This window comes from Hyperolius riggenbachi, chromosome 6, assembly GCF_040937935.1.
Source record: "Hyperolius riggenbachi isolate aHypRig1 chromosome 6, aHypRig1.pri, whole genome shotgun sequence".
NCBI lineage: Eukaryota > Metazoa > Chordata > Amphibia > Anura > Hyperoliidae > Hyperolius > Hyperolius riggenbachi.
Window position 1 is genome coordinate 92320840 of NC_090651.1, and position 27129 is coordinate 92347968.

General features: G+C 43.7%; 1 protein-coding gene across 11 annotated transcripts in view; it reads left to right on the forward strand.

Moving 5' to 3' along the window:
* Window positions 1–21033, forward strand: part of RASAL2 (RAS protein activator like 2) — a 476310-nt gene extending 455277 nt beyond the window's left edge. For all 11 annotated transcript variants that reach the window (XM_068239650.1, XM_068239651.1, XM_068239656.1 and 8 more), the window contains 4 exons: window positions 4153–4290; window positions 5633–5835; window positions 5921–6008; window positions 16822–21033. In XM_068239650.1, coding sequence (XP_068095751.1) covers window positions 4153–4290; window positions 5633–5835; window positions 5921–6008; window positions 16822–16986 — 594 coding nt within the window. In that variant the 3' untranslated portion in view covers window positions 16987–21033. The remainder of the gene's footprint in view (window positions 1–4152; window positions 4291–5632; window positions 5836–5920; window positions 6009–16821) is intronic.
* The last annotated feature ends 6096 nt before the right edge of the window (window positions 21034–27129 follow it).

Consider the following 27129-nt stretch of genomic DNA (forward strand, 5'->3'; position numbering starts at 1 on the left):
AAATCTTGTTTATATGAATGCAAGGAGGTGATGTATATAATGCTACTAAGCCAGTACTCAGTAGTATTATACTCCATGTGTATATAATGCTTCTAAATCGATCACTTTTACATCTGTATACTGTAAAATGCTGCTCAATCTCTCTCTACCCCATCTGTTTATAAAGCTGTTTAGCATGTCTCCTTCCCTGTAGTTATGATGCTGCCTAACCTGCCTCCTCCCCATCTGTTTCCAAAGGTGCTGAACCTTTTTCCACCTTTATATGTCTACAGTGCTGCCAAACCTGTCTCCTCTTCTATCTGTATGATGCTGCCAAACCTGTCTCTTCCCTTTCTATAGGTATAAGGCTTCCAAACCTGTCTCCACCCCTTCTATCTGTATGATGCAGCCAAACCCCTCCCCTTCTGTGTGTATAATGCTGCCAAACCCGTCACTTCCCCTTCTATAGGTATAATGCTGCCAAACCTGCATCCACCCCTTCTATCTGTATGATGCTGACAAACTTGTTTCATAGATAGATAGATAGATAGATAGATAGATAGATAGATAGATAGATAGATAGATAGATAGATAGATAGATAGATAGATAGATAGATAAATCTCTGCCAACCCTTCCTCCTCCCCTTCTATGTGTATAATGCTGCCAAACCTGGCTCCTCCCCTTCTATAGGCATAATGCTGCCAAATCTGTCTCCTCCCCTTCTATAGACATAATGCTGCCAAACCTGTCTCCTCCTCTTCTATAGGCATAATGCTGCCAAACCTGTCTCCTCCCCTTCTATAGACATAATGCTGCCAAACCTGTCTCCTCCCCTTCTATAGGCATATGGCTGCCAAACCTGCCTCCTCCCAGTCTATAGGTATAATGCTGCCAAACCTTCATCCTCCCCTTTTATAGGTACAATGCTTCCAAACCTGTTTCCTCCCCTTCTATATGTATAATGCTGCCAAACCTGCCTCTTCCCCTTCTATAGGTGTAATGCTGCCAAACCTGTCTCTCCCCCCCCCCCCCCCCCCAAAGGTGTAATGCTGCCAAACCTGTCTCTCACCCCCCCCCCCCCCCCCCATTCTGTATACCTGCCTCCACCCTTTCTATAGGTATAATCAGGGAAAGACAGAGGCGAGAGAGGCTCCAGCCTCAGGGTGCAGTGTACAGCAACTCAACTATCATTCCCCTATTGTGTTTGAAGCAGACGAAAATAAGAAAATGGGATACATGGTAGTGACTACAAGCCACTACCACTACTAAAGATTAAGGTGTTGTGTGTTTGGGAGCTCTCTGCGTCTTTTACTCTAATAGCAATCAGTGTGTGACGGCTGGGGTGGGAGGGATGGAGGGGCGCACTTTGGTGTCTCAGCCTTAGGTGCTGTAGGACCTTGTCCTGGCTCTGGGTATAATGCTGCCAAACCTGTCTCTTCCCCTTTTATTGGTATAATGCTGCCAAACCTTCCTCCTCCCCTTCTATAGGTATAATGCTGCCACACCTGTCTCCTCCCCTTCTATATGCATAATGCTTTCAAACCTGCTTCCTCCTCTTTTATTGGGATAATGCTGACAAGCTGCATCCACACCTTCTATATGTATAATTCTGCCAAACATGTCTCCTCCCCTTTTATAGGGGTAATGCTGTTTCATTTGTCTCCTTGGCTACAGAACTGGTCTCTTTCTTCATATGCACTATTTGCTATAAATCATAAAGTCATGCTTTTCATGCCTGGTCAGGAACACACGGGTTCTCTTCATTTTAAAATATTTATGATCATGAAGTGATATAGGGAAGATCATTTCTGATTTATAGGCAAGTCACAGTCTCTTTTTATGGCCTGTCTTGTTGCTTGTCAGTGATTTCTCACCATAGACCTGTAAAAGGTCACATTAAAATATTTTCTCTTTGTGTTCATGACTTGGCATGCATTTCTTATGACTGCATATATTTAATTTGCATTAATTTGCATTGCACAAATGCTCTTGCAGTGATTGCCTGTACGTTTTGCAACAAATAAATATAGAATCCCTGATCTATGGCTCCTGTAGCACCTTGCTGCCACAGAGGGGGTTCTTTAACATACAACAGATCACCTGACCATGCTCACCTCCTCGCTGAGCCAATAGAAAAAAAACATTGTTGTCAGAACCTCAGCTTTAGATACTCCTGGCTCAATGGATAATAAAATATTTAAAGGACAGCTGTAGTGAGAGGGCTATGGAGGCTTCCATATTTGCTTCCTTTTAAGCAATAACAGTTACCGGTCTATCCTGCTGATCCTCTGCCTCTAATACTTTTAGCCATAGTCCCTGAACAAGCATGCAGCAGATCAGGTGTTTCTGACATTGTTAGATCTGACAAGAATAGCTGCATGCTTGCTTCTGGAGTGATTCAGACACTACTACTGCCAAATAGACCAAAAGGGCTGCCAGGCAACTGGTGTTGTTTAAAAGGAAATAAATATGGCACCCTCCACATACCTCTCACTACAGTTGCCCTTTAACCCCACCCACACATCCCCAGTGTCTTTATAAAAGCTATACGTGGCCAGCCTACTGGGTACCTAAAATTCAAATGTACTAATTACTTTATGTGTACATTAAAAATACTGGGGGCTGAAGTAAGGCTTTAATTCTGGTGCTACTGTTTCTTTGCAGAAATATCTTGACAGATCAGCAGGATGGGCATTAAAAAGGCTGATTAAATTGATTAATTAGCAGAAGACTATGCACAACATTGCATCCTATGCAATAATTCGGTATAGTTGGGCTACACTGATAGGAAAATGCCTTAGAATTCACAGCTGCACTCAATGCCAAGCAGCAGCTTCAAGAGCAAACAATCTCCTTGGCGAATAAAAGGGGAGCTAAAAATATGAAATACACAATTCTGTACAATTAGGTACAATATCCAAGTAGGGTATGAATATTACTGTGCCTTCACCTGTAAGGATGCATCTCCAATACAGAGAACAATCACCTACATACAGTTATAAATACTGAAGGGCTTTGACCCAGGGGACTCATCTGACAGCCACAGGTGAGGTATAATTAACTTAGTTTCCAGGTGGTTTTGTTTTTGCCTTCCGCTGGAAGGTATGTATGGTAACTGCATCTTACAGTGATCAAAAAAGAAAAGAAGTGTTTGGTAATGCAATGTCGCCCTCTTGTGGAGTCCTCCTTATAAAACAGTTGTACATGCCTGAGCATTTGTTAGGCTTTCTCTTGTGGAGCTGGAATAACCATACTCATCCTGCAGGGTATGGCCTCACCCGGGCCACAGGGCGTTATGGGCCTGATATAGCCACACAGTATTGCTAAGGATGAGAGTGATGCCACCATTAATACAAATCGCGCTTGCTCTGAAATGTAAATCTGATTGGTGGATAGGGAAAGTAATGCTAGGCAAATACTGTACTTAAGATTAGTTTCAGATTAGGAAAGTATCACTACCTTATATATTGTTTACTTGATCTGCCATCTTTCAACAGTACATATTGGAGATTTCATTAGAAACCTTGCAGAATACCAATCGCGCCTCTGATCATAGTAACAAATAAAATGATAAAGAATGGATATTTTAGATCAAAGTTAATCGGCAAAGCAGCCAGACATCAATCAACATATCTGTGTTTTCTCATAGTTTTCACACCCATTCTATGTTTACATCAAATCGCATATCTAATCTATTTGATACCATAGGATATATTCCAACCTTCAGGATTCTGATGTATCTGGCTCTTAGGATCTCATTTTTTAACTCCACACAAAGAAAAAGCATTTTGTTTTTGTAAGAAAGAGTTTCTCTGTTAGGATTTTACTCCTGCCAGTATCCCCATTGGCTATATTTTTCCTACCCCCTTCCCCTGGGACCTCCCAAAACAGAATATTAATTCTACATTCCTCTTCAGAGTGTAGGAGAGGTCTGGAAATTTGGGGCCGCTGGCAGCTGTGCTAGTTTGAACTATTCCATGATATTGGCAGTTATAAGTCTTACCTAAATTACCTTTTTAAAGCAGCGTTAGTGGAATTGAATCTATGAATGCTTCAGAGGTTGAGGTCTGTGTAAATAAGTGCTGCTTTAAGCCAGGAAAGAAGAATAAGCTTGTCACATTTGGAAAATGGTTCATCTGCTTGTCTTCCTCCCTCTACTGATGTGATTTCAGGTACAGTCTCCCGTGGACTCAGCCACAATGTCCCCAGTAGAAAGGACGGCTGCCTGGGTGCTGAATAATGGCCAGTATGAGGATGAGGAGGAGGAAACCGTGGACCAGAACAAAGATGAAGTCAAGCCTGCTGAAAAGGTTGGGGCATGAGAAGTGTAGCACGTACTCTGAATAAAGCCACCAATATAGAACCTCTAGCATGAGGCTTCAACATGTTAAGCTCATTCAGTTTGAGGGGAAATAAGTATACAACCATAATTACGTTTCAAAAATGATAGTCATACAGTGTAGTTGAATTCATCATCTCCACATTGTGGTGACAGAGAGATGGTCTATTCTAGTCTATAGGAAAGAGGTTCTGCAGTGTGTCTCATGCACAGTCTGCATGTTGGGCTGTTTTTGTTTCCTGAAAGCACCATAACTTGTGTGGTATACCTAGTCATGCTTGAGATTCTTGCTTGTCCACATATCAGGCATCCATCATTTTTCAGCTAGATGATGTTTCACTCATTGGGAGCCCTGATGTCCGAGTTTCCTCTATTGATACAACCATTGGATAGGCCTTGATGGTCCAATTGGCCTCCACGTTACCCCATTAGAATCTTTTCTTGTAGGAGTATGTCGCAGACAAAGTTTACTGTAAAAATGTTAACAGGATAACCAAGCAGCTCAGGATGACCCAAAACCACTAGGAAAATATAGGGGACTAAGCCCGAAAAAAAAAAAGCTAACAATGGATTGGCAACCACACATAAATGCCATAAGCTCTGTCCGCAAAGTTTCTGGTGTTTTATATAAAGGCTGGTTTTACAACATATCTCTGCCGGAATGGTATAATGGGTATATGAGGGTATACCCAAGACAACAAATAGATCTCACACTTTGTGAATCCACCTGACCGACTCACAGTTTATGCGGTAGAAGATCTACCATACTCTGACAATTGTAGATAGACGGGTGGAAAAGGAGATTAAGGGAGTGATTCAAAAAAGATTGGTTTAAGGAAATAAGAAGGTGAGAGGCAGGAATGGGTGGGTCTGGTGACCATTTATCTCCAAGGTTCTACAAAGACACAAGCTTAGGTGCTCACCTCAAGTCTTTTTGTCCATCTAAATTCTTGATTCCCACCTATGAGGTCCACATAGTATAAATAAGTCTGTGTCTTTTCTAGTGAGTGACTGTAGTTCTGGTCACATATAGTTTATCCCTCAGCAGCACAGGGAGGATAGGCTAGTGAGAGCTGCTCTTTACCTATGCTGCCAGCTCCATGCATACTGGAGGGATCGCCAAGGTCACATGATTGACTTTTCCGAAGGGAATTTCTCTGGAATAGCTGTCGCAAATCCACAAATTGTGAGAGCAATGGCTCGATCTCCTTTCCACCTTTACAAACTGATTGAGGCTCATCTAGGGCTTTAATAGAAGCACATAGAAAATTTTGTTTTAAAGCTTTGATTCTAAAATTTGTCCTCATTTCCAGTATGAGCAAGAAATCGCCAAGCTTAAAGAGCGACTCAAAGTGTCCAGCCGTCGCCTGGAGGAGTACGAGAGGCGCCTCCTGGTACAGGAACAACAGATGCAGAAGCTGCTAATGGAGTACAAATCTCGATTAGAGGACAGCGAGGAACGGCTGCGGCGGCAGCAGGAAGAGAAGGACAGCCAAATGAAAAGTGTCATTAGCAGGTGAGCCGGGGACACAGAGCTCATCCACTTCACATATCTGCTCAGGTACAGCTCGCTAATGTGTGTCATCTTCTGTCCCCTCCAGGTTAATAGCGGTAGAAGAGGAACTGAAGAAGGATCATGCAGAGATGCAGGCTGTCATTGATGCAAAGCAGAAAATCATTGATGCCCAGGTATCTATTCTGCCTCACCTGAGCACCACAATGCATGTCCTCTAGTCTCCTGCATACTGACTGACGAAGCAGCTTGTACAGTGCACTTGTCACAGTCCTGTATCAAATTAATGTATTTCACATGCGTCATCTCAATGTCCGCACACTGCCTATTCATCCACCGCCTTCCTAGGATTTATTCAGAAATGCCCAGGAGGATAGTGATGCCGGTGTCCAGAGGAACCAGTCATATTTCAGCTTGAAAGATGATTGCAGTTTGCTAGTATGTATCATCTCTGGATCATAGTCCTATTCAGTGGTAGAATTCATTGTTCCGTTTCCCAAATCGGCCAACTTCTGACTTCCCATAAAATAAATAAGTAAGAAATAAGCCTGCACATGCAATTCTTTTCAGTATGTAAAATAAACGATTAGTGGTTTTTACATTTTGGTAGAATTTAGTTTTAAAGCAAATCTGAAGGGGAAAAAAAAAACTTATGAAAGAATAAATTGTATGTGTAGTTTGGATAATAATTAACATTAGTGAAGCAAAGAAAAGAGTCAAATATTTTCAGTAATATAGATTTATATATAACATTTCACAGTGGCATGTTTAGAATCCACCCCCAGAGCAGAGCTACTGACCCGTTGAACTTCCCTGCACCTTAAACTGTCTCTCACGGTTTTTTGGCTGTTGAAGCTCTTGAAAAGGAGGACTAAAAGCCATTACGCGCAACACAATTTTTGCACTGATTTTTCCAGTGACGTGCTATCCTTTCAACAATTTTGTGACATGGGTATGTTTGCGCAACTAGGTGAGCGATCTTTCAAGACGCCCAGCGATTACAACCACCACAGCATATCACCTTGTATAGATCCCCGGCGACTCCTGCGGAAAGTTCTTTGGTTGTTTGAACTCTCATTTGTGCCCATCGTGTGTACTCGCACTAGAAAGATGAATCAGGGACGATTTTTCATCAGATTGCATCGCCATGGGTTTCCCTATCCATCTCCTGCTAAGTGTGTACCTTGAGTTAGACCACGTTAGTCGGATAGCTCAGAGAAGCTCTTTTGCTTGGACAGTAACTTAAGTTTTTAAACTCTTCCTGTACTGGAAAACAATATGACTCTTTTCGTTGCTACCAATGTACTGTTTATTATCTATACTATACATATCATTCATTAGCTCACCGGTTTATTTTTGCTTCTGATGTGCTTTAATGCTTAAAATCATTGTAAAATATTTTCAATCCTAAAATAGGAAATATTACAAAATACAAATAAGTTTCAATTTTTGGAACTCGCCCTACTGGTCTGTCTAGAAAGTTTTAGGTCCAGAAGAACATTATTGCTCAATTGCCATGTAGTTAGTTATCTGGCAAAATAAAAAAATGAGTTTTACTTATCTGGGGCTTCTACCAGCCCCATGCAGCCATCCTGTGCCCTCGTAGTCACTCACTGCTGCTCTGGTCCCCCTCCATCAGCTCGTTTAGTTTTTGCCGACCTCGGGGTCGGCAGGCCGCATTGCATACATTTTTACGCATTCCTGCTGGTGCAGGAACATTAATGCATACATTTTTACGCGTTAGTGGTTCAACACGTAAAAATGTATGTGTTAATGTTCCTGCACTAGCAGGAATGCGTAAAAATGTACGCAATGCGGCCCAAAAACTAAACAAGCTGATGCAGGGGGACCAGATCAGCAGTGAGTGACTACGAGGGCACAGGATGGCTGCATGGGGCTGGTAGAAGCCCCAGGTAAGTGAAACTCATTCTTTTTTTTTTGGTCTGATAAGTCCTTTAAGATACAGTCTGCAACAGTCATAATTACAGTATAGCAGATCAGGCAACTTGATTTTTGTTAAAGAGACTCTGTAACAACAAAAAGATCCCCTGGGGGGTACTCACCTCGGGTGGGGGAAGCCTCAGGATCCTAATGAGGCTTCCCACGCCGTCCTCTGTCCCACGGAGGTCTCGCTGCAGCCCTCCGAACAGCCGGCGACTGTGCCGACTGTTCAATTCAATATTTACCTTTGCAGGCTCCAGCGGGGGCGCTGTGGCTGCTTTCGCTCCGAAGGAGGCGGAAATACCCAATCTCAGTCGGGTCCGCTCTACTGCGCAGGCGCCGGAGACTTGCGCCTGCGCAGTAGAGCGGACCCGACGGCGATCGGGTATTTCCGCCTCCTTCGGAGCGAAAGCAGCCAGAGCGCCTGCGCAGGAGCCTGCAAAGGTAAATATTACGTCACCGCTGTACGGAGGGCTACAGCGAGACCCCCGAGGGACGCAGGACGGCGTGGGAAGCCTCATTAGGATCCTGAGGCTTCCCCCACCCGAGGTGAGTACCCCCCAGGGGCCGTTTTTTCGTTACAGTTCCTCTTTAAAGGTTTCAGGGAATGCAAAATGGACTCTTTTCACAACGCTTCTCATAAATTACTTATCACCTAATTGATAAAAATAACTTTTCAGCACATTTATAAGTAAAATAATCACTCAAAGTAAATTGTTCCTGATTAACTTTATTTCAGTCTTACTTTTCTTACCTTAATTTTATTGTATTTTTGCTCTTTGGGAGCTTAAAAATGTAACATAGATGAGGTGAAAACTGAGGAAAACAGGTGAAAAAGCTTTGTGAATCACGCCCATAGTTCTTTAGTTACAGGCCTTGTTTGGCAAGACACCAACAATGAAACAATCACTTGCAATGGTTCATAATTAATAATTAATACTTTTTAAAAGAATATGTTTCCCATGAACAAAAGTTAGCTAAAACCAAGCTTTGTCATTTGACCTTTAGCCAAGTTCAAAGGTCATGTGGTCTCTTGCTACCCACAAACATTGTGGGTGTTTAGAGACTGCAGACAGAATGCAGGCATCTGTTGAATCATGTTAAAGCAAACTCGAGGCGAAATATAAATGAAAAAAAAAAACATACGTACCTAAGAAGAGCGAAGCCTCTGGATGGTCACCACCACTCGCCAGGACACCCTTTTAGTCTGCAGGTGTGCTCCCAATCTTGCACGGGCACATCTGTACTGCACCTGCATGAGAACACCTGCGCAGTAGCAAGGAGACGCTTGGTTACTGCACAGGCACAGCCTTCATGCAGGAACAGTACGGCCGAACTTGTGCAAGACGGGAAGCATGGCCACAAGTGTATATCCAACAACCTCTCTTGTTGAATATGTTCAATGGGTCAGTGCGTGGCAATGGTGGGAGACAGGAGGTCATGGCAACCTTCTGGACTATCCAGGGTCTTCCCTCTACCTAGGTAAGTATCTGCTTTTTCACTATTTTGCCTCGGGTACACTTTAAGGCGTAGCTATAAATGATGATGCAGAGCCTGCTTGCTTTGAGCTGTTTGGTAAAACGTCTATAGTGTTAATGGCAGTAAATTATCCTGTCTGTAAGTCAGAGGCAAAGCTTTCCTCTCTGGGAATTGTCATTCTTGCAGTGCAGCTGTTTTCCTGTGATGCTGTAGCATTAATATAATGATAGGAGCACATTTCATCTGTCAGCGCTTGTCGCTTCTTCAGATGATGATTAGCTATTCAGATGGTTGAGTCCCACAACAGCTGGAGAGCCCAGGTTCTCCTGATCCTCCGTCAGAATACAGCCCAGATCTGAAAGGTCAGTGAGCAGCTTGTCAGTGCAGTGATACCATACATGCTCCCTCCTTTCTGGAGGAGTATTATTTCATGTACTCACAGGCACTTCAATATTCTGATCATTTTAGTTATTTCAATGGCTATTTATGAAGAAGGTGAGCAGTTCACAAGGTTAAAAAAATGGTGATCTGTGTAAATGATCGCAGCTTTTGTGCAGGATCACTGATATACCATTTTTATTATAGCAGTCTGGTGACCGTCTTCATATATCGCTCCTTTATAGATCACCAACTTTAGAATGTTATAGGGCAGAGCTGTCCAACTGGCGGGCCGGATGTGGATGTTGCGCCCTAGGCCACACTTGCTTGTCTAGGCTATTTTTTTGTGTCCATCCTCCTCCTGTTGCAGGTCCTGCCCTTGTCTTCACCCCCCAAAGCCAGGGCATTGATGCTCTGCCCCTCCAGCTAAAAAAAAACAAAAAACAAAACAGTGCTAGACATACACCCTGCCCAAGAAGTTGGACAGCACTGTTATAGGCTACAATTGCAAAGGGGGGGGGGGGGGGGGGGGGTGTTTCAAATGCTATGTTCAGCAGTTTGCTGTGCATTACCACTTTAAGAAGTAGTGATATGTAGCCGTAATTAAAGGCAATGGACTGTGCACCATAAACTTTTTTTTCCCTACTGAAGTACAGCAATCAAACAATGATCGCCAGAGTGCAAAATCTGATTGGAGTTTCATAAGTTTGGGGTTGGACTTGGTGTCTCCATTCTGCATGATGGCATATTAGTCACGTGGAATAAATGTTTACATCACATGACTGATGTGTCAATACAACAGTACAGTAGGGACAGGCGGGGCGCCCATGTCTATGAAGAGAGCACTGGATTCTGTTTCCAGCTGCCATGGAATCCCAATGAACCCTTTGTCAGTTCATGTGCAGCATTTTACCATCTGTTCAATGGGCTTATCTCTGCTGGCAATTCTAAATATTTCTACGTTGGAGTTGGAGCTTAGAGACCCCCTGTGGTTATGGGTCTGGTAGCAGTTGCAGCTTCTGTTCTCATGCTACTTGGTGGGTGAGGTGACCCGGAAGGGCGTCTGCAGCAGAAGCACTGCGATCCTCCTCATATTTTTGTTTGTCCATTGTGGTGTGTCCCCATGCATGCTCTGTGTCCGGATATAAGAGAACATCTCCTGTTTTGTGTCATGACACAGCCACAAAGCTGCCAGTGTGGAGATCCCATCTCCTCCTCACATAGTGCAAATAACCACTGAAATTCTCTCTCATGTCAGTCTCATCACAACTGTGTTAAATTACAGGTCATTAATGGACTGTAACGCAAACAGGCAAGTAAAACAAGTGCACTTATTAGCTAAGCAGTGTCCCCAGACATGGCCTGTGCCTGACCTCCTACACATTCCAGCTCCTCTCTGCCTCTTTCAAGGTTTTTGTATTAGTGCTTCTAATCCCCAATATGGTGTTATTTATTCAGGTGTCTGAAAGGAGTCTCTGTTTCTCATAGCAACCATCTAGTATCATCCCCATTTCTTTGCTGGTGCCCTACGGCAGAATTAGAATAACATACAGTATGATTGGTTGCTATAGGCAGCATAGACAGCTCCTTTATCAGATACTGCAGTCATCCTTATTCCTGCTTTCTGGGTATTTATTTTTACCATAGTCTAGGAGTAACCAGGCTATAGGAGAGTGTCTGTCTAACACACCATAATGGCATCTATTTTGTTGTGAGTCTTCTGAATTCATAGAACTGCTGGGTCCTGATAGACTGAATCTGTGGAAAATACAAGGTCTTCCTATAAAATGATCACCACTATTGTCAGTAGGCGGCTGGCCCTCTTACATAAGGACTTGAGCTGTGAGGTCCATTGTTTGGCCTGTGTATAGTGTGATCATAATTGTAACAGTGTGTAAAGAGTAGGGAGTTAGTTGTGTTGTGTGATTGTCCTGTAGAGTTGGTTTTGGAGTTTGAAGTTCTTAAGTTTTTCACAATTGTTCTTGTGCAATATTTTCTTAAAAACTGTACAATTTCTCTAGTCACTTTGTATTTCCTCGTATGTATAAATTCTGTTTCCAGTACCTTGAAACATCTGTGATGTGTAGTTTTCCTGCCATGATCTGTGTTGATATTTAGTGGCCTGGGTGGTGAGGTTTTGGCTTGTTTGCACTTCTGTTGCTTTAATATCTATGTGGACATTTCCTGTTACTAATGAAAGGCAGTTGTCTCATTTGTGATGCATAACGTGGTTAGATGTTCTGCAAAGACTGTTACCACAACATGGCAGCTGCTCTTCTTGTAATGTTATTTGTTACTGCCTCAAGCATAAAGAAAGTTTGTGTGGGGTAGTGAAGAGTCCCCAGAGAGGAGTGTGCGATCAGGCCACTCAATGTTGCTCGGCAGCTCCCTGTAATTTTCACTGTAAGAACAAAAACAAAGAGAGAAGGGGCGCTCTGAGACTCCTAGTGACTTCAAGGGAAAACTTCAGCAGGATGGGTCTCGCCTTTATGTTCTGTGGCTAGTACAGCGTACACGAGCCCCGATGAGCAGCGTCCCTCTTTGCCTAGCCGGGGACCGGGCTCTCCGCTCTGGCGTATCGGAAGTGACGTCACTCCTCCTGGCGCTCTACACACGCGTAGCTGCGGAGCACAGGACGTAGGTGCCCAACCGCACTGAGGTTGCGTGGCGTATGCGTCTGTGTCTCTGCATAGGGACAGGGGCACACGCAACCGCCTGTATGTATTTGAGGCGTCAATTTGTCCGCATAAGTAGAATAAAGGAGATGGACCGCTACTAAAACTATAGTTAAGGGTTATATAAAGGAAAAGGGGGTTTCATGGACCCTTCCCTTAGGTCCATTACGGTAATTTTACTCTTCCCACACAGAGCTGATTGGCTGTAGTGTGCTATATAATGAACTGTGAAAAATGTTTTAGATGAATGACTTGAAAAAGCAGAGGCTGCTCCTCTGAGAAACGCGTTGTCTTTTAATAAATTTTATATCCCTGTAACCCCCTTTTCCTTTATATAACCCTTAACTATAGTTTTAGTAGCGGTCCATCTCCTTTATTCTACTTATGCGGACAAATTGACGCCTCAAATACATACAGGCGGTTGCGTGTGCCCCTGTCCCTATGCGGAGACACAGACGCATACGCCACGCAACCTCAGTGCGGTTGGGCACCTACGTCCTGTGCTCCGCAGCTACGCGTGTGTAGAGCGCCAGGAGGAGTGACGTCACTTCCGATACGCCAGAGCGGAGAGCCCGGTCCCCGGCTAGGTAAAGAGGGACGCCTGCTCATCGGGGCTGTGTACGCTGTACTAGCCACAGAACATAAAGGCGAGACCCATCCTGCTGAAGTTTTCCCTTGAAGTCACTAGGAGTCTCAGAGCGCCCCTTCTCTCTTTGTTTTTGTCCTCAAGCATAAAGAAGACCTGAATGCTGTTCTTGTACTATGGATTCTTCTTGTACTGTGGAAATAACATTCCATTAATTATACTTTTGCCACCTTCCCTGTAGCTGAAATGCCTTTTCCCACATACATGCGTGTTCTCCCCTCAGACAGAAATGCCATGAGTTTTGTAGACTTAAAAAAACATGCAGATGTGTACAGTCCAGGAAGAGAAGCTGGGAACCTAGTCATCTGGTAGCCATCATTGGGTGGGGGAAGACACTCAATGGATGGGGTGGCAGAAGATACTTGGACTCTTCCCTGCTTTCATTTGCCTTTCTCAGGGATGCCCATATATTTATACATTTTTATGGCGCTGCCCCTTTTTACGCAGCATTTACAGAGAACTGTTTACATTATTTAATATCCCTCTTATGGTGCTCATAATCTAGTCTCTATACTATAATCTGTGTCCAGTTCTGGGGTGAGCCAATTGAAGTATTAGTATTGTTTTGGATAGGAGAGGAACACACAGCACCCAGAGGAAACTAACCTAAGCAGGAAGAACATACTGTAGGTACTCCATCAGATATGTTCATAGATAGTATTCAAACCTGCAAGCTCAAGCAATGCAAGGCAAGAATATCAACAGCTTATTCACCATGGATCCTCAACAATTACTGAATGTCGTCAAATGTAATGTACCTTACTAGTCCATTTTAGTTATTCCCTGATTGAATAAAACGTGATGGTACTTTCAATAAAATTGGAGTTTGTTAGGCTATACCATTATAAATAATTGTGCGAGGGAAAATAACTTTTTCCACTTCTAATGTAAATGATTTCACAATTCCATAAAGTATTTGTAGAAATATGCTCGAGCAAGGCATGAAAAGCATAAGGGGCATCTATACATTAGCAGGTGAACTTAGGGCCATGACTCATGTGAAATAGTTGTTGCCACTAGTAACCATTACTACTAATTCTATCCAATACAGTGGCTAATGTCTGTCACACACTGCAGCAGTGGTAACTGGTTGCTATTTAGTACCATAGTTGCTAACCGCTGTATTGGATAACACTGGTAGCAGCTGCTTAGAGTCTTAGTGGCTGAGAGTAGAATTCTGAACTAAATCTCTTATGCGACATGGTCTTTAAAGAGGAACTCCAGTGAAAATAATGTAGTAAAAAAAGTGCTTCATTTTTTACCATAATTATGTATAAATGATTTAGTCAGTGTTTGCTCATTGTAAAATCTTTCCTCTCCCCGATTTACATTCTGACATTTATTACATGGTGACATTTTTTACTGTGGGCAGGTTATGCAGCTGCTCCTAGCTGTTTTGGCTGTTAGAGACATCTGTAAACAGCTAATTCCTGTCTGTGAACATTGTTACATTGTGGCAGTTTGCCCAGAGTACCGCGGTACTCAGAGCTTCTTGTGGGAGGGGTTTCAGCACAAAATCAGTCATACAGCACCCCCTGATGGTCTGTTTGTGAAAATCATTATATTTCTCATGTAAAAGGGGGTATCAGCTACTGATTGGGATAAAGTTCAATTCTAGGTTGGAGTTTCTCTTTAAAGCACTTCTAGGCCCACACTACTGTCTGAAACAGTGTAGACCAATGGTGTTCCACCAAATGCATACTTACCTGGCCAAGTCTGTTTTTCTTTTTGGCTTAGGTCTTCCCCGCTGCCGTAGTGGCATCAACAAAGAAGTATCCACCTGCTCCCTCCCCCCTATGCTTACAGGGATGGCCCACCCCTTCCTCTCACACACTCACTCCCCTGCACTTTCATTGTTGCAGAGGGCAGAGATTAAGTCCCCGAATAGCTTGGCATTACTGGCTATTTTCCAGAGTGTTAGTTGTGATGGCATGCGCCATGCGGTTGTTATTTTATCTTTCAGAAATGCTGCCATGTAGCAGGACTTCAAGTCTGCTTTAGAGCAGTAAAGAGCAATGCATAGCTTGTGGTGATGAATTGCTCAAATTGAAACATCCATGGAATAACAAGAACAGCAGTTCCCATAAAGTGTTAAAGGAATAAGGCTAGAGTGATGAATGAGCTGCACCAATCTAGCTGTACTGCAGGATTGAAAATGGAATGTACCATGTAGCTGCTTCTAGCAACCTCTTTACTCTGTCTGCTTTTTACAGTAGACTGAGCGGATTAGAAATGGTCTGTTCATCCTGCCCCTTCAACTTGCAGTGAAACCATATATATGCTGGAATAGTAGTATCTAGGCTGGTGTAATCTTTGCTATCCTCCCTCCACCTCATGTTATGCCACTTTACTAACTCTGGTAAATATGAAGATTGGGTTTCAGCTGTGTTAACTTTCACATTACTGGCTTGATCTTGTTGTTTGGAGGATAGTGGATATTAGCCATTGTAGTGTGTTATTTGTGTTGTATAGCGAGAATGGAGAAGCTGTAAAGTCATGGGGTATCTTTCTCTTTGCTGACATGTAACTGCTGGTGTATTATAGAGACTTGCACCCCTCCGACCATCCTCCCCCCTCCCCCCCCCCCCCCCCCCCTTCCTTTTCTGACCTGAGCACTATGAGCTGGAATGGGGTTTGGAGCAGTGCATATTTCGCTCTTTTATTTGCTTTATTTTATTATGACTTTTAGTTTGTGCTTCCCTTCACCACCTCCCCCTCCTCCACACGCTCAACACAACCTATTGGATCCAGCTTCTGGCTGCTTCACTCCTGTGTTGTTGTGTCTCCTGCGCTGCCAGTCAACAGGCCGTCCGTTACGCCATATTGTCAGGCTCTCCGTCCTCCTCGTAGATTCCTCCAAGAGTGTACCATTCACAGCCAGCGTCTTGTATTTTTGTTTGTTTTTTCTTCTCTGCAAAATGAAATATACCGCACACCTCTGACCTATATCCAGTGGTCACTTATCAGTACTGAAGTACCGAGGATAAGTCTGATCTCGGTATAAATATTCATTATGGATCATTCCCATCTAAGTGGACTTCATTGTCATTGCTCTGTGCTCTATAGAGTAGCACAATCACTTGTAGACTGCACTGCACCTGGGATGGAACCCCTGAGCCTTTTAATGGGGGCCCAGGCTTTAGGAAGTCCTGGGAAGGCCAGTTGTTGAAACCTTTATTTATTTTTTAAGGAACTATCATGGAAGCCCAACATCATCCAACACATTTTCTGCTCTAATAGATTAGTATAGTTAAAATCTTCTGTCAGGCTGTTGCTGCTTTCTTATCATATTTCTCTGTTCTGTTGACCACCAAATGAGAATTCCAGGATGTGCTAAATACGTGTCCTCCTAGTTTCATAAGTTATTGTAGTTCATCTTTGATTCACTTATAACATGCTATAAAATACTCCTACAAATTACCAATACTTCTGCAAGAGATAATTCTGCTCCGTGGATCAACATTACACGTCCTATAGATTTCTACATTCCTGCCCCCCTTCCATGCATTTCCCTCATATAATTCTTTACTCCTTACTTCCCCTTAGAAAGATAATGCAGAATTATTAGAGACACTATCCATGAGCTACAAATTCTATCAAATTTGTGTGACAATATTCTAGTCCAATAGGCCTCTCAATTGGAGGGCAGAATTTACCAAGTATTTCAAGTAGTTTACTGATGGTGGGTCCAACACTTTCCATGAATGGTGGCCTTTCTGTAGTAGATTATCAGCTATAACAGACCATTTTAAAAGGTTGTGGATCCTTGGTGGAGGTTTCATTTTGCAAAGAAGAAAGATATCAATTGTGCAGTATGCTTTTTCTCCAGACTATGGTGTTGCAGCATCTAAACTGACCCATGTTTTTCAGGAGAAGAGGATCATGTCGCTGGATGCAGCCAACACGCGACTCATGAGCGCGCTGACGCAAGTAAAGGAGCGCTATAGCTCACAAGTGCGAAATGGAATCTCTCCGACCAATCCCACCAAGCTGTCCATTACAGAGAACGGAGAGTTCAAAAACAGCAGTTGCTAATCTCCCTTGATGAACTCTGTGCCATCCAGACAATGCTGCTATACCAAATGACTAGCACCCAACTGTGGAAGAGTGATACCGAACTGCGCCTTTGCGATTATGGGTGGAGCCCAGCCATACCGCGCTGTACATATACATTCTATGTAGAGTGGACGCATTGTGCTCTGTACAGAAATTCACATGTAACATATCAAATGGAAGTTAATAATATGTAGATCTTTTTATATGTATAAAAAAAGGAGAAAAAAATATACCTATTTTTATTTGTGTTTATCTTTCCATGGACAGGAGTGGTAAATTTCAGATAAAGTCTAGTTGAAGGAGCTGTACATATCACACCAATACACACACACACACACATAATTTAGTGGGCAAGACAATGAAAGCAGCCCCTCTGGGGATGCATGGTTGGACAGGTCGGCTCTCCAGCATGGCAATCCTACATTTACTTTATGCAGTTTGTTGCTAAACTACACAGCTGGAGTTATCAAAACACTAATCACTTCAAACTGATGTCAAACCCGCTTGGTCTGATTCATTTCTTTTGCCTTTGGCACCCATATCCAGTGAACAGTCTTAGACAGTTTTTAATTTCTATTTAGTTTTGTTTTTTGTTTGTTTTTGTTTTCTTGTTTTTTATCTAACTTTTTGAAGTTTACAGATCTGTAAATATGTATATTTTGGTTGTAAAGTATGATTTTTTTTTTCCATTCACATACGTGATGACCTCATCACCATGCACCATGAAAGGAAGTCAAGATAGAAGATTGCTATTGGAACGTCCACAATTTTAGGACTAGTGTCATCCAGCCGACTATATATTTTTTATCCTAAATGGTATAAATCGGTATTGTAACATGTGGATGCAGGACAGATGTGATACTGCTACTGATGTATGTACTTTAGAGAATAAGCACTGAATAGCTCTATCTTCTGTGTAAGGTAGAGGAACACCTCCTACCACAATAACATGTTTCTGTTTATTATTCCTGATGTCATGCTTAAACACTTTACTGCCAGGAACCCCATTACCCTCATCCCCAGCTCCCATATTCACAAAGCACTGGCAGTGTAAGTATTAAGCTATGCAATGCCTCTCTCAGGCCAGAAACTGAAGGCTGAAGCTGGAGACTTTGGAGTGTTTTAGTGAAATGTAAAGCTGCGTCACCCTGGTTGTTACAGAATGTTACAATGTTTTGCACCTGTTAGTTGTCGGGGTTATCTGTTAATAAGATGGTTCTGTGTTGATGAAAGAACCTCGTATGTGATGGCTCTTGCTTTGAATGTGAAAGGAGGGCTGGATCTATTATTCATAGAGAATAAGGACTATCAAATGGTTTTGTAATAAAAGAAAGTTGCAATAATGATATTAAAGTGCACGTCTTTCCTGTGCCCAGTGGAGAAACTGTTTATGCTGAAGCAAATCTCTGATCAAATGACTTCTGCAGAAGAGATTTCTACTGGTCTTCTCAAACTGACCAGCCTAGATTTCTTGAGCACCTTGCACTTCTACAAACCTAAAAAATCAACATCTGCACAGCTTTGCAGTATTTGCGTTCACATTTATCTTGATTAGCCCAGTTGTGACTGGTCTCTTTAAGGAAAAGTTCTAAACAGTTATGATGATGGACCCTCCTGGTTTTACACACTCACTTGTTTAAACAGGTCTCTGAAGCTAAAGCTAACAGCCTCAGGGCTGGTCTGGGCACATCTTGTATGGCATGTCTAAGGGAGTGAACCTCTGTGATAGCATTATGTGTCTACCAGTTTTCTATGGTTAGACTTTTACCATTACTTTGGGCAAAAGGAAAACAACCCTTTTAGTTGAAAAGAGTGTACCTTCTTTGCCCTGCACAGTTTCGCTGCTCCCTAAAGATCAGCTTCTGAAATGGATCATGCGGTAAAAGCTGAGAGACCAGTAGTGGAACAGACCTGGTATTAAGTAGAAGTTGAAACATGCAAATGAAAGGCACTGGCTGATAATCAGTTAGCCAACAGCTGTGTTAATTATCCAGAAGCCCACAAATTGATCAGCTGCTCAATATTATCATTTGGTAGATTGCTTTCCCTTTCTAAGAGTAGGAACACACCAGGCAGAATCGCATATGCGGTGTGCACTATGTGCTATGGAAAACGCATGTACGATTCTGCCTAGTGTGTCCCTACGCTAAGTCTTTGGAAATGTTCTTGTTAGGAGAATCATTAGAATAGACCCCTGTTGAATGTCTCGTGGCATCAGCCTCTTCCAATCATTGGGCGGTGGGAAAGGTGAGAGGGTCAGAACTATATCAAAGTCCCTACCCTTGCTTTACCACAGCAAAGAGCAAGACTTAGTGCCAATCTGAAAAAGGGACTTGTTAGCTTCCTCGCATGTATCATTACAAAGACATAAAGAGCAGAGGGGACAATTTTTGAAAGAGAAGTTTGAGCACACACGTTCATCCCTAGAAGTTGGTTTTCATCTATAATATTGCTTCAAAGGGTAAGTGCATTTTCTGCATACTGATGAGGCTACATAACTTCAAAAAGTCAGCAAGACTTGATGTCTTTTTGAAAGCAATTGGCCGCTTCCACACTGCAGAATTGTTAATACGAATCTAATCCTGCTCTCTCTGACCACTATGGATGGTCAGTGAGATGCAAATAATTTGGAGTTGCAAAAGGTGGAATTTGAACACTCCATTTTTAAGATGCATATATTTGCATCTATTCATACCATTACTTTAGGTGAAATGAGAACGACTCTGTTAGCAGAAAAGATCCCTAAATATATATAGCTTGAAATGGACCAATCAGATCCTCCCAAGGTGGAATTGATCTTTCCCTTTTCAAAATGCATACATTTGTATACAAAATGTGCATAATCCTGAATCAACTTGGAATTATTGCATCTCCTTGACCATCCCTACCCACTGCTTAAGGTCATGTTGAGAAACGAGCTGTGTATTATGCCAAATGACTATTCCAGCAAAATCCTCTCAATGTGGTATAGTTGTATGCCAGGAGAAAAATCCAAAAAATAAACAGCAAGTCAGCAATAAGCAGTGATAAGATGAGTAGATGCCGTTTGTGTTTGCAGACCTTTGGTTGGAGCAGTTGCTCTTAAGTACTGAATCATGTTGACTGTCACACATATGATCGTAAAAGTAACGTTTTAAATGCACTTACCCTTTAATAAGTGACACATGGGTTGTATGCACTAAATTGCGTTGAAGTCCTGTGTCGGATGAATAGAGCATAATGCATTGCATGTAATGTGGTGGTGCATTCTGCTCTACTCATCATGTGGTGAGACTTAACACACGTCATTCTGCTTAACGCAGTTTAGATTATACACCCCCTTTATGTTTTAGTAGGCCTTAGCCATAATCCCCATGCTGGTACTAGTCAACTTGTGGTGACCCAGCAGAAAACCTCATATGGAACAGCTCTCTAATCACAGCAACTTGAAGCGCAGTATTGGCGTAGTTATTATACAACCTATCCAAAAGCTAAGGGTTCTAGAGGGTGCTGTCCACCCAATTACGTTAGAGGAATTTTTGTATGAGGTTTCCCAGTGGTTCACCTCAAGTAGACTAAGGTCTCCATGCTAGCTTTGTCTCTTCATAACCTCCAAAGTTCTAACATGCAAAAATAGGTCCTCCAGGCCCTTAGCATTAATAGTGACAAGCTTGTGGTGAGGGCTGGAGCAGGTCAGCAGTAAACAGGTTGGTGGATGTTGATGCTTGGAAGGAGGGCTTGATAATTGTGGAAGCATGACTTAAACTGGATGCCAAATACTACAAAAGGGCTAATCACATGGTGTGAGAGATTCGTGCTTGCTATCTGACTGATGTGGGAGGTAAATGTACATGGACAAGTCTTGTTCTTAATTTATTTATTTAGCATAACCTCTCCCTTTGTTTTTCTCACTTTATTTGAAGACTTCACATCTCTGTAACAGCCAGGGAAATTGTGGATAACAAAGTGGTTTTTGAAACCGTAAAGGAAATTAGCTATTTTAATATTGTTAATATCTACAATAAAATGAAACTTCTGTACTTAAAACGACTCAAGTTTTATTTTGACTAATGTTTTTCATATTGTTTTTGTTTTTAAAGTGCTCTTGATTGGTCCTGCATCTAAGTCCAGAGTAAGATTCACTATGGGAACTATTGCGCCGTAGTTACTTTAGTCCCCGTTTATAGGGCCGGCTTTACCATAGAGCAGGGATGTCAAATCGGTCCTTCGAGGGCCGAGATCCTCACACCTTTTTGACACCACTCAAATTAGTTAATGGATCTGAATCAGAAAAGATATGGTCCATCAGGTAGAACACATTCCTCTGTTTCTCAGTCCATCCTACACACTGGCATGGATCTGGCCCTCCAGGCCTGGAATTTGACACGTGCCGCATAAGGCAAAGGAGGCAATCTCCCCATGGCCCATGAGTGCTGCCGGGCCCCCCAGGTCTCCACCTGACTCGTGCTCCTCTGAGCCACTGCAAAGTTCTGTCGGGATAGCAACTCACCTATCCCGTTGCACTGCTACTTTGTGCTTCCCGCCTTTATCCCCGCTGGCTGCCTCTTCTCCATGACCCCCATGTACATTATGCAATAGCATGCACCGAGTCACAGCAGGGATAAAGGTGAGTGCACAGACTGGAGCAGCGCAGCGGGACAAGTGAGTTCATATGCTGACAAAACTTTTCAGTGGTCTCAGGGATCACAGTAAAGTTGGGGGGGGGGGGGGGGGGGCAGGTTAATTTTGCCCTGGTCCCCACTATGGTTTGAACCTACCCTGCCTATGTAGTAGAAACGTGGTGTAGTAAAGGAATTGTCTAGGTAAAATATGGCTGATGTCTGATTACAGAGATGTCAAAATAGTCTAGAAACTCAAAGCCATAACTGACACCATAGAGGCTCAATGAGATGGTAATTTTGTCTGACTTTCATGCGAATTAAATTCTGATTGTGTGTCTTGCCAATTTGGATTGGCCCAATTTCAAGCTGCAAACCTTGTTTTCGGCCAGTTTCAAGTTGCATACAGTTTACATTCAATTTGCATGTAAGGTGGACAAATCAGCATCTGATTGCCCATCTTTTAAGAACATATCATGGCTTTTAGCAAAGTGAAAATACATTTGTGAGATAAAACATTGTACCTATAATCCTTATCCTCAATAGCACTTTACTGGAATCCCACAGTCTTATTTTGTTTTTTTTAAGATTAAAAATCTACCTTCATGTAATTGAGACATTGAAAACTTTAAACTTGGATATTTAAGGGAAATTCACCTCCCAGACAGACCTACTGTACATATAAAAATAGCACCACTCTATGTAAGCTCGAGTCTATGTAGATGTTAAGTAATGGGTCTTATCTATTTGCCATAATACCTCTCAGTCCTTGCAAGTTCCCTTGTAATTAATGTATCTGTACATATTCTATCACTGGGCATTCGTGGTTCAGAATTCGTGCAAGCGGGGCCAGCTGTACGCAGGGGCAAGAAGGGGCAGAGCCCCCTCAAATAAATGTTTTGCCCCTCAATTATCTGGACACCTGGTGCACGCAGTGAGTCTCGATCTCCCACTCTCCCTCTGCCGCCGGTTTCCTTTTGGAACGCAACGGCGGCGCATGCACACACAGAGAGCCGTCAAGCCGGGCGTCAGCTGACAGGCAGCACAGCAGTCACATGACTGCTTGGCTATTTCCTCCTGACGGATGGAGAGGCTGGCTGAGACTGAGCTCAGAGCACTGTTTGTGCTTGTGTCAACTTGTCACAGACACACACCACCTCTGGTCTGCCCTGATACTAACGAGAGTACAGAACAGCATAATAACCTTTAACCTCCTTAGCGGTATGCCCGACACTGTGTCAGGCATACCGCTTGCTGGCCCCAGGAGTCCCCCATGCATAATTAATGTGACCTCATGCCTGTAAAACCTTTAACTAGCTCTAGGCTAGCTAGTACAAGTGTCCAGCTCCCCCCGATTGCCTGCGATCCCCACCAATCTCCGCATTAATACATTACCTAGCCAGGATCCAGCGATCGCGCAGCCTCCCCGCACAGCTCCGGTCTCTCCATGGGTTTGGGATTGGGTTTGCGCATGATGTCAGCGACGTCATGTGTGATCCTCCCCATAGTGAAGACCGGAGCTATGCGGGGAGGCTATGCCGATCGCTGGATCCAGGCTGGGTAATGTATAAACGGGGGGGGGGGGGGGGGGGGGGGGGTCCTGGACACTTGAGCTAGCTAGCCTAGTGCTAGTTAAAGGTTTTACAAGCATGAGGTCACATTAATTTACATGGGGATACAAACTAGCAAAACCTCCTGAGCGGTGTAACGCTCAGGAGGTTAAAGAAAAACACTTCTTACAGCTGGAATAAATCTGCAGTGTATCTACTTCCTGCTTTCATGGAAGCAGGCATATTAACATCCTGTGCTTTCAAATAAGCTCTCTGCCATGGCAGTCAGGTGATACAGGGGAAAGATCAAATTACACTTGTGATTAGTCACAGATGAGGGGGAATTACAGGCTAAACCCTCTAAATACATACAAGGTGCATTTTTCTATGCTTTCCTTCTGTTCTGTGCAAGAGCCCACTATAATGTACTGAGCTTGTCATCACTGATCACAGCCTGTTCCACTATGCGGCTGCTTCCTTTCTATGCTCTGGGGACATTGTTTTCTTTTGACTCTGCTTTCTCCAGGCTGGCTTTGGACACAGCTAACAACACAATACAGCAGTAGTCTAATCTGACTGAGCTGGAGCTGTTTTGCAACGAAGAATGGGCAAGGATTTCAGTCACTAGATGTGTAAAGCTGGTAGAGACATACCCTAAAAGACTGGCAGCTGTAATTGCAGCAAAAGGTGGTTCTACAAAGTATTGAATCAGGGGGCCGAATAATTACGCATACCCCACTTTGCAGTTACTGATTTGTAAAACATGTTTGGAATCATGTATGATTTCCGATCCACTTCTCACGTGCACACCACTTTGTATTGGTCTTTCATTTGGAATTCCCAAAAAAATGATGCATGTTTGTGGCAGTAATGTGACAAAATGTGGAAAACTTCAAGGGGGCCGAATACTTTTGCAAACCACTGTACCTACCTATACAAAGTCAGAGGGCATTTTTTTTTTTTTGGGGGGGGGGGGGGGGGGGCTTCGCACTGAGACTTTAACGTGTGGTGAAAATTGTCGGTGTTCTGCTATCATTCCAAATTGGGGGGTGGAGGGGCTAACTGTCCCACTGATTTTTATTTTTTTTTTATATTCCTGAAAGTTTCTAGCCTTCATTTTTAAGTGTATTCAGGATAATGCACTCTTTCCATCCATTTTGTGGTTATTAGTAATTTTCTATTATACATATGTGATGTGTCACGGAGATCTGAGCATTTGGTGTGATGTGCAAACATGGATCTCAGATAACATTCACTTTTTTATGACCCCACCTGGACTTTTGGCATCAGTAGAGTGACACAAACTTGAACAAAAATGATGCCAGTGAAGTTAGGCCACCTAAGGCTTGATTCACTATGCGGGTGCTAACCTACTTAGCACGTCTAAAGTCTTTAGGCGCACTAACCAGGGTGCTAAGTAGGTTAGCATCGGTTTTCTCAATCAGATAGCCCATAGGCTTTAATGGGCACTTCGCGCGGAGCGCCCTGCGCTCTGTGCAGAGCGCACGTAAAGTTTTGTGCGCGAAAAGCTCGTTTAGATGTGCTAAGGGGGTTTTCACAGGCGTGCTAACAGTTAGCACCGCTTTGTGAATCAAGCCCCTGATCTGCACAATAGCTCTGGTTGAGTGTCTCAATCAATTAGAGGCCAGGGCCCACATGCAATTAACATTCTCCTAAGTTTTCTCATAGGAGATAATTTTTCAACTTATTTTTAAAATAACTTCAGCACTTCGCAATTGAAAAAGTGCCAACAATTGTTAGACAGTACCTTAAATTTTATTTTGAGTACTTTCTTGCTTGTTGATGAATATTACCTAGGAGAATTCTCAGGAGAAAAAGTCAATTGCATATGGGGCCAAGACTCATAACTGTACTGGTTAAGGGATCTGCCTTTGACATGGGAGACCAGGGTTCGAATCCTGGCTATGGTGGTCCGTACTTATTCAGTAAGAAGTCCTTGGGCAAGACTTCCTAACACTGCAGGGTGACCTCTTGAGCGCGTCTCAGTGGCTGCAGCTCTTTGAGTCCAACAGGAGAAAAGTGCTATACAAATGTTAGGATTATTAGGACTATTATAAGAGTAACCAGGCAAGTAGTAGATAATGTAATAAATGTTGCCGCTTCTGTATTTCTCTCAGTACAACACTACTACACCAGTAACAACCAAGAACTCTTAGAGACATGTTATAAAATTAAAAGTATAATGTTATTTTCTCATTTTTCATTTTATTGATGTCCATGTTTATGGTAGATGTGGCATTTTAGGGCACCTTTATACCATTATCTTGTTTGTTAAACATGCTGGCAGAGCCGAGACCCTTTCATTGTTACATGTCCATCTTATAATATTTGGCTTGTTGCATTTTTTATGACCACCAGTTTAAATTGTCCACGGGGAATATTTTTTGCCAGATATCTTTCCAGCTGAAAGAAAGCAGAAAACATAGTTGGTATAGGGTAGGTAGGTTTTTTTTCTTGCCAATTAACATTTAAAAATAAGAAATATACCACTTGTGCCCACACTACAGTACATTTACGTCCTTTCTGCCACCAGTTTTAGCAGGACATGAATGTTAGTCTGCACTGCAGCACTGATGAGCAGAGTGGGTGTTCTAGCACAGGGTTTCTCAAGACGCGGTGCTACGCGAGACTACTGCCGGGGGGTACGCCTGCCATCCCCGCAGCCACAGACCTCCGATCATCGCTGCCTGCTGTCCCCGCTGCCTCCGCACTACAGTAGCAATGATCACTACACTTCAGCTCAACGGGACAGTGAAGGCGCATGGTCCCTGCGCACAGTACTGCAAATGCCGAAGTGACGTCATTAGTCACTTCTGCATTTGAAGTACAGCCATCAGCCGCGCGGGAACCATGCACCTTCACTGTCCCATTGATCTGAAGTGTAATGATCATTGCTACTGTAACGCGGAGGCAGCTGGAATCGGTGATCTGAGGCTGCGATGGGAAGGCAGCGGGGATGATCGGCACTGGACAGGTCTGTAACAGGGACGGGTGAGAGGCCGCTCATACTGCGGGGACCACTTATTGGTAAACTGGGGGGGCTGCTTATGAGGGCACTACTGACTACTTAAACTGGTGGGGCTGCCTATACCGAGGACACCACTCACTACCTAAACTGGGGGGGGGGGGCTGTCTGTACTGGGGGGACCTCTCAACCAGGGCACAAGAGGTGACACAGGGGAACAAGAGGAGGTCCCTCATCACCCTGTACCAGCCTCAGCCAGCACCCTCACCACCCATCACCCTGTGCCAGCCTCAGCCAGCACCCTCACTAGTCCCTCACCACCCATCACCCTCTGCCAGCACCCTCACCTGTCTCTCCCACCCTTCACCCTCTGCCAGCTTCAGCCAGCACCCTCACCTGTCTCTCCCACCCTTCACCCTCTGCCAGCTTCAGCCAGCACCCTTACCTGTCTCTCCCACCCTTCACCCTCTGCCAGCTTCAGCCAGCACCCTCACCTGTCTCTCCCACCCTTCACCCTCTACCAGCTTCAGTTAGCACCCTCACCTCTCTCTCCCACCCTTCACCCTCTACCATCTTCAGCCAGCACCCTCACCTGTCTCTCCCACCCTGTAGCCTCTGCCAGCTTCAGCCAGCACCCTCACCTGTCTCTCCCACCCTCTGCCAGCTTCAGCCAGCACCCTCACCTGTCTTTCCCACCCTTCACCCTCTACCAGCTTCAGTTAGCACCCTCACCTGTCTCTCCCACCCTTCACCCTCTGCCAGCTTCAGCCAGCACCCTCACCTGTCTCTCCCACCTTTCACCCTCTGCCAGCCACTGAAAGCACCCTCTCCAGTCCCTCACCGCCCATCACTCTCTGCCAGCCTCAGCCAGCACCCTCACCTGTCCCTCAACAGTTTCTCCCCACCCAGCACCCTCATCTGCCTCTCCCCATCCAGCACCCTCATTCACCAAGTGTGTGTGTGTGTGTGTGTGCGCATGCGCGCCCGC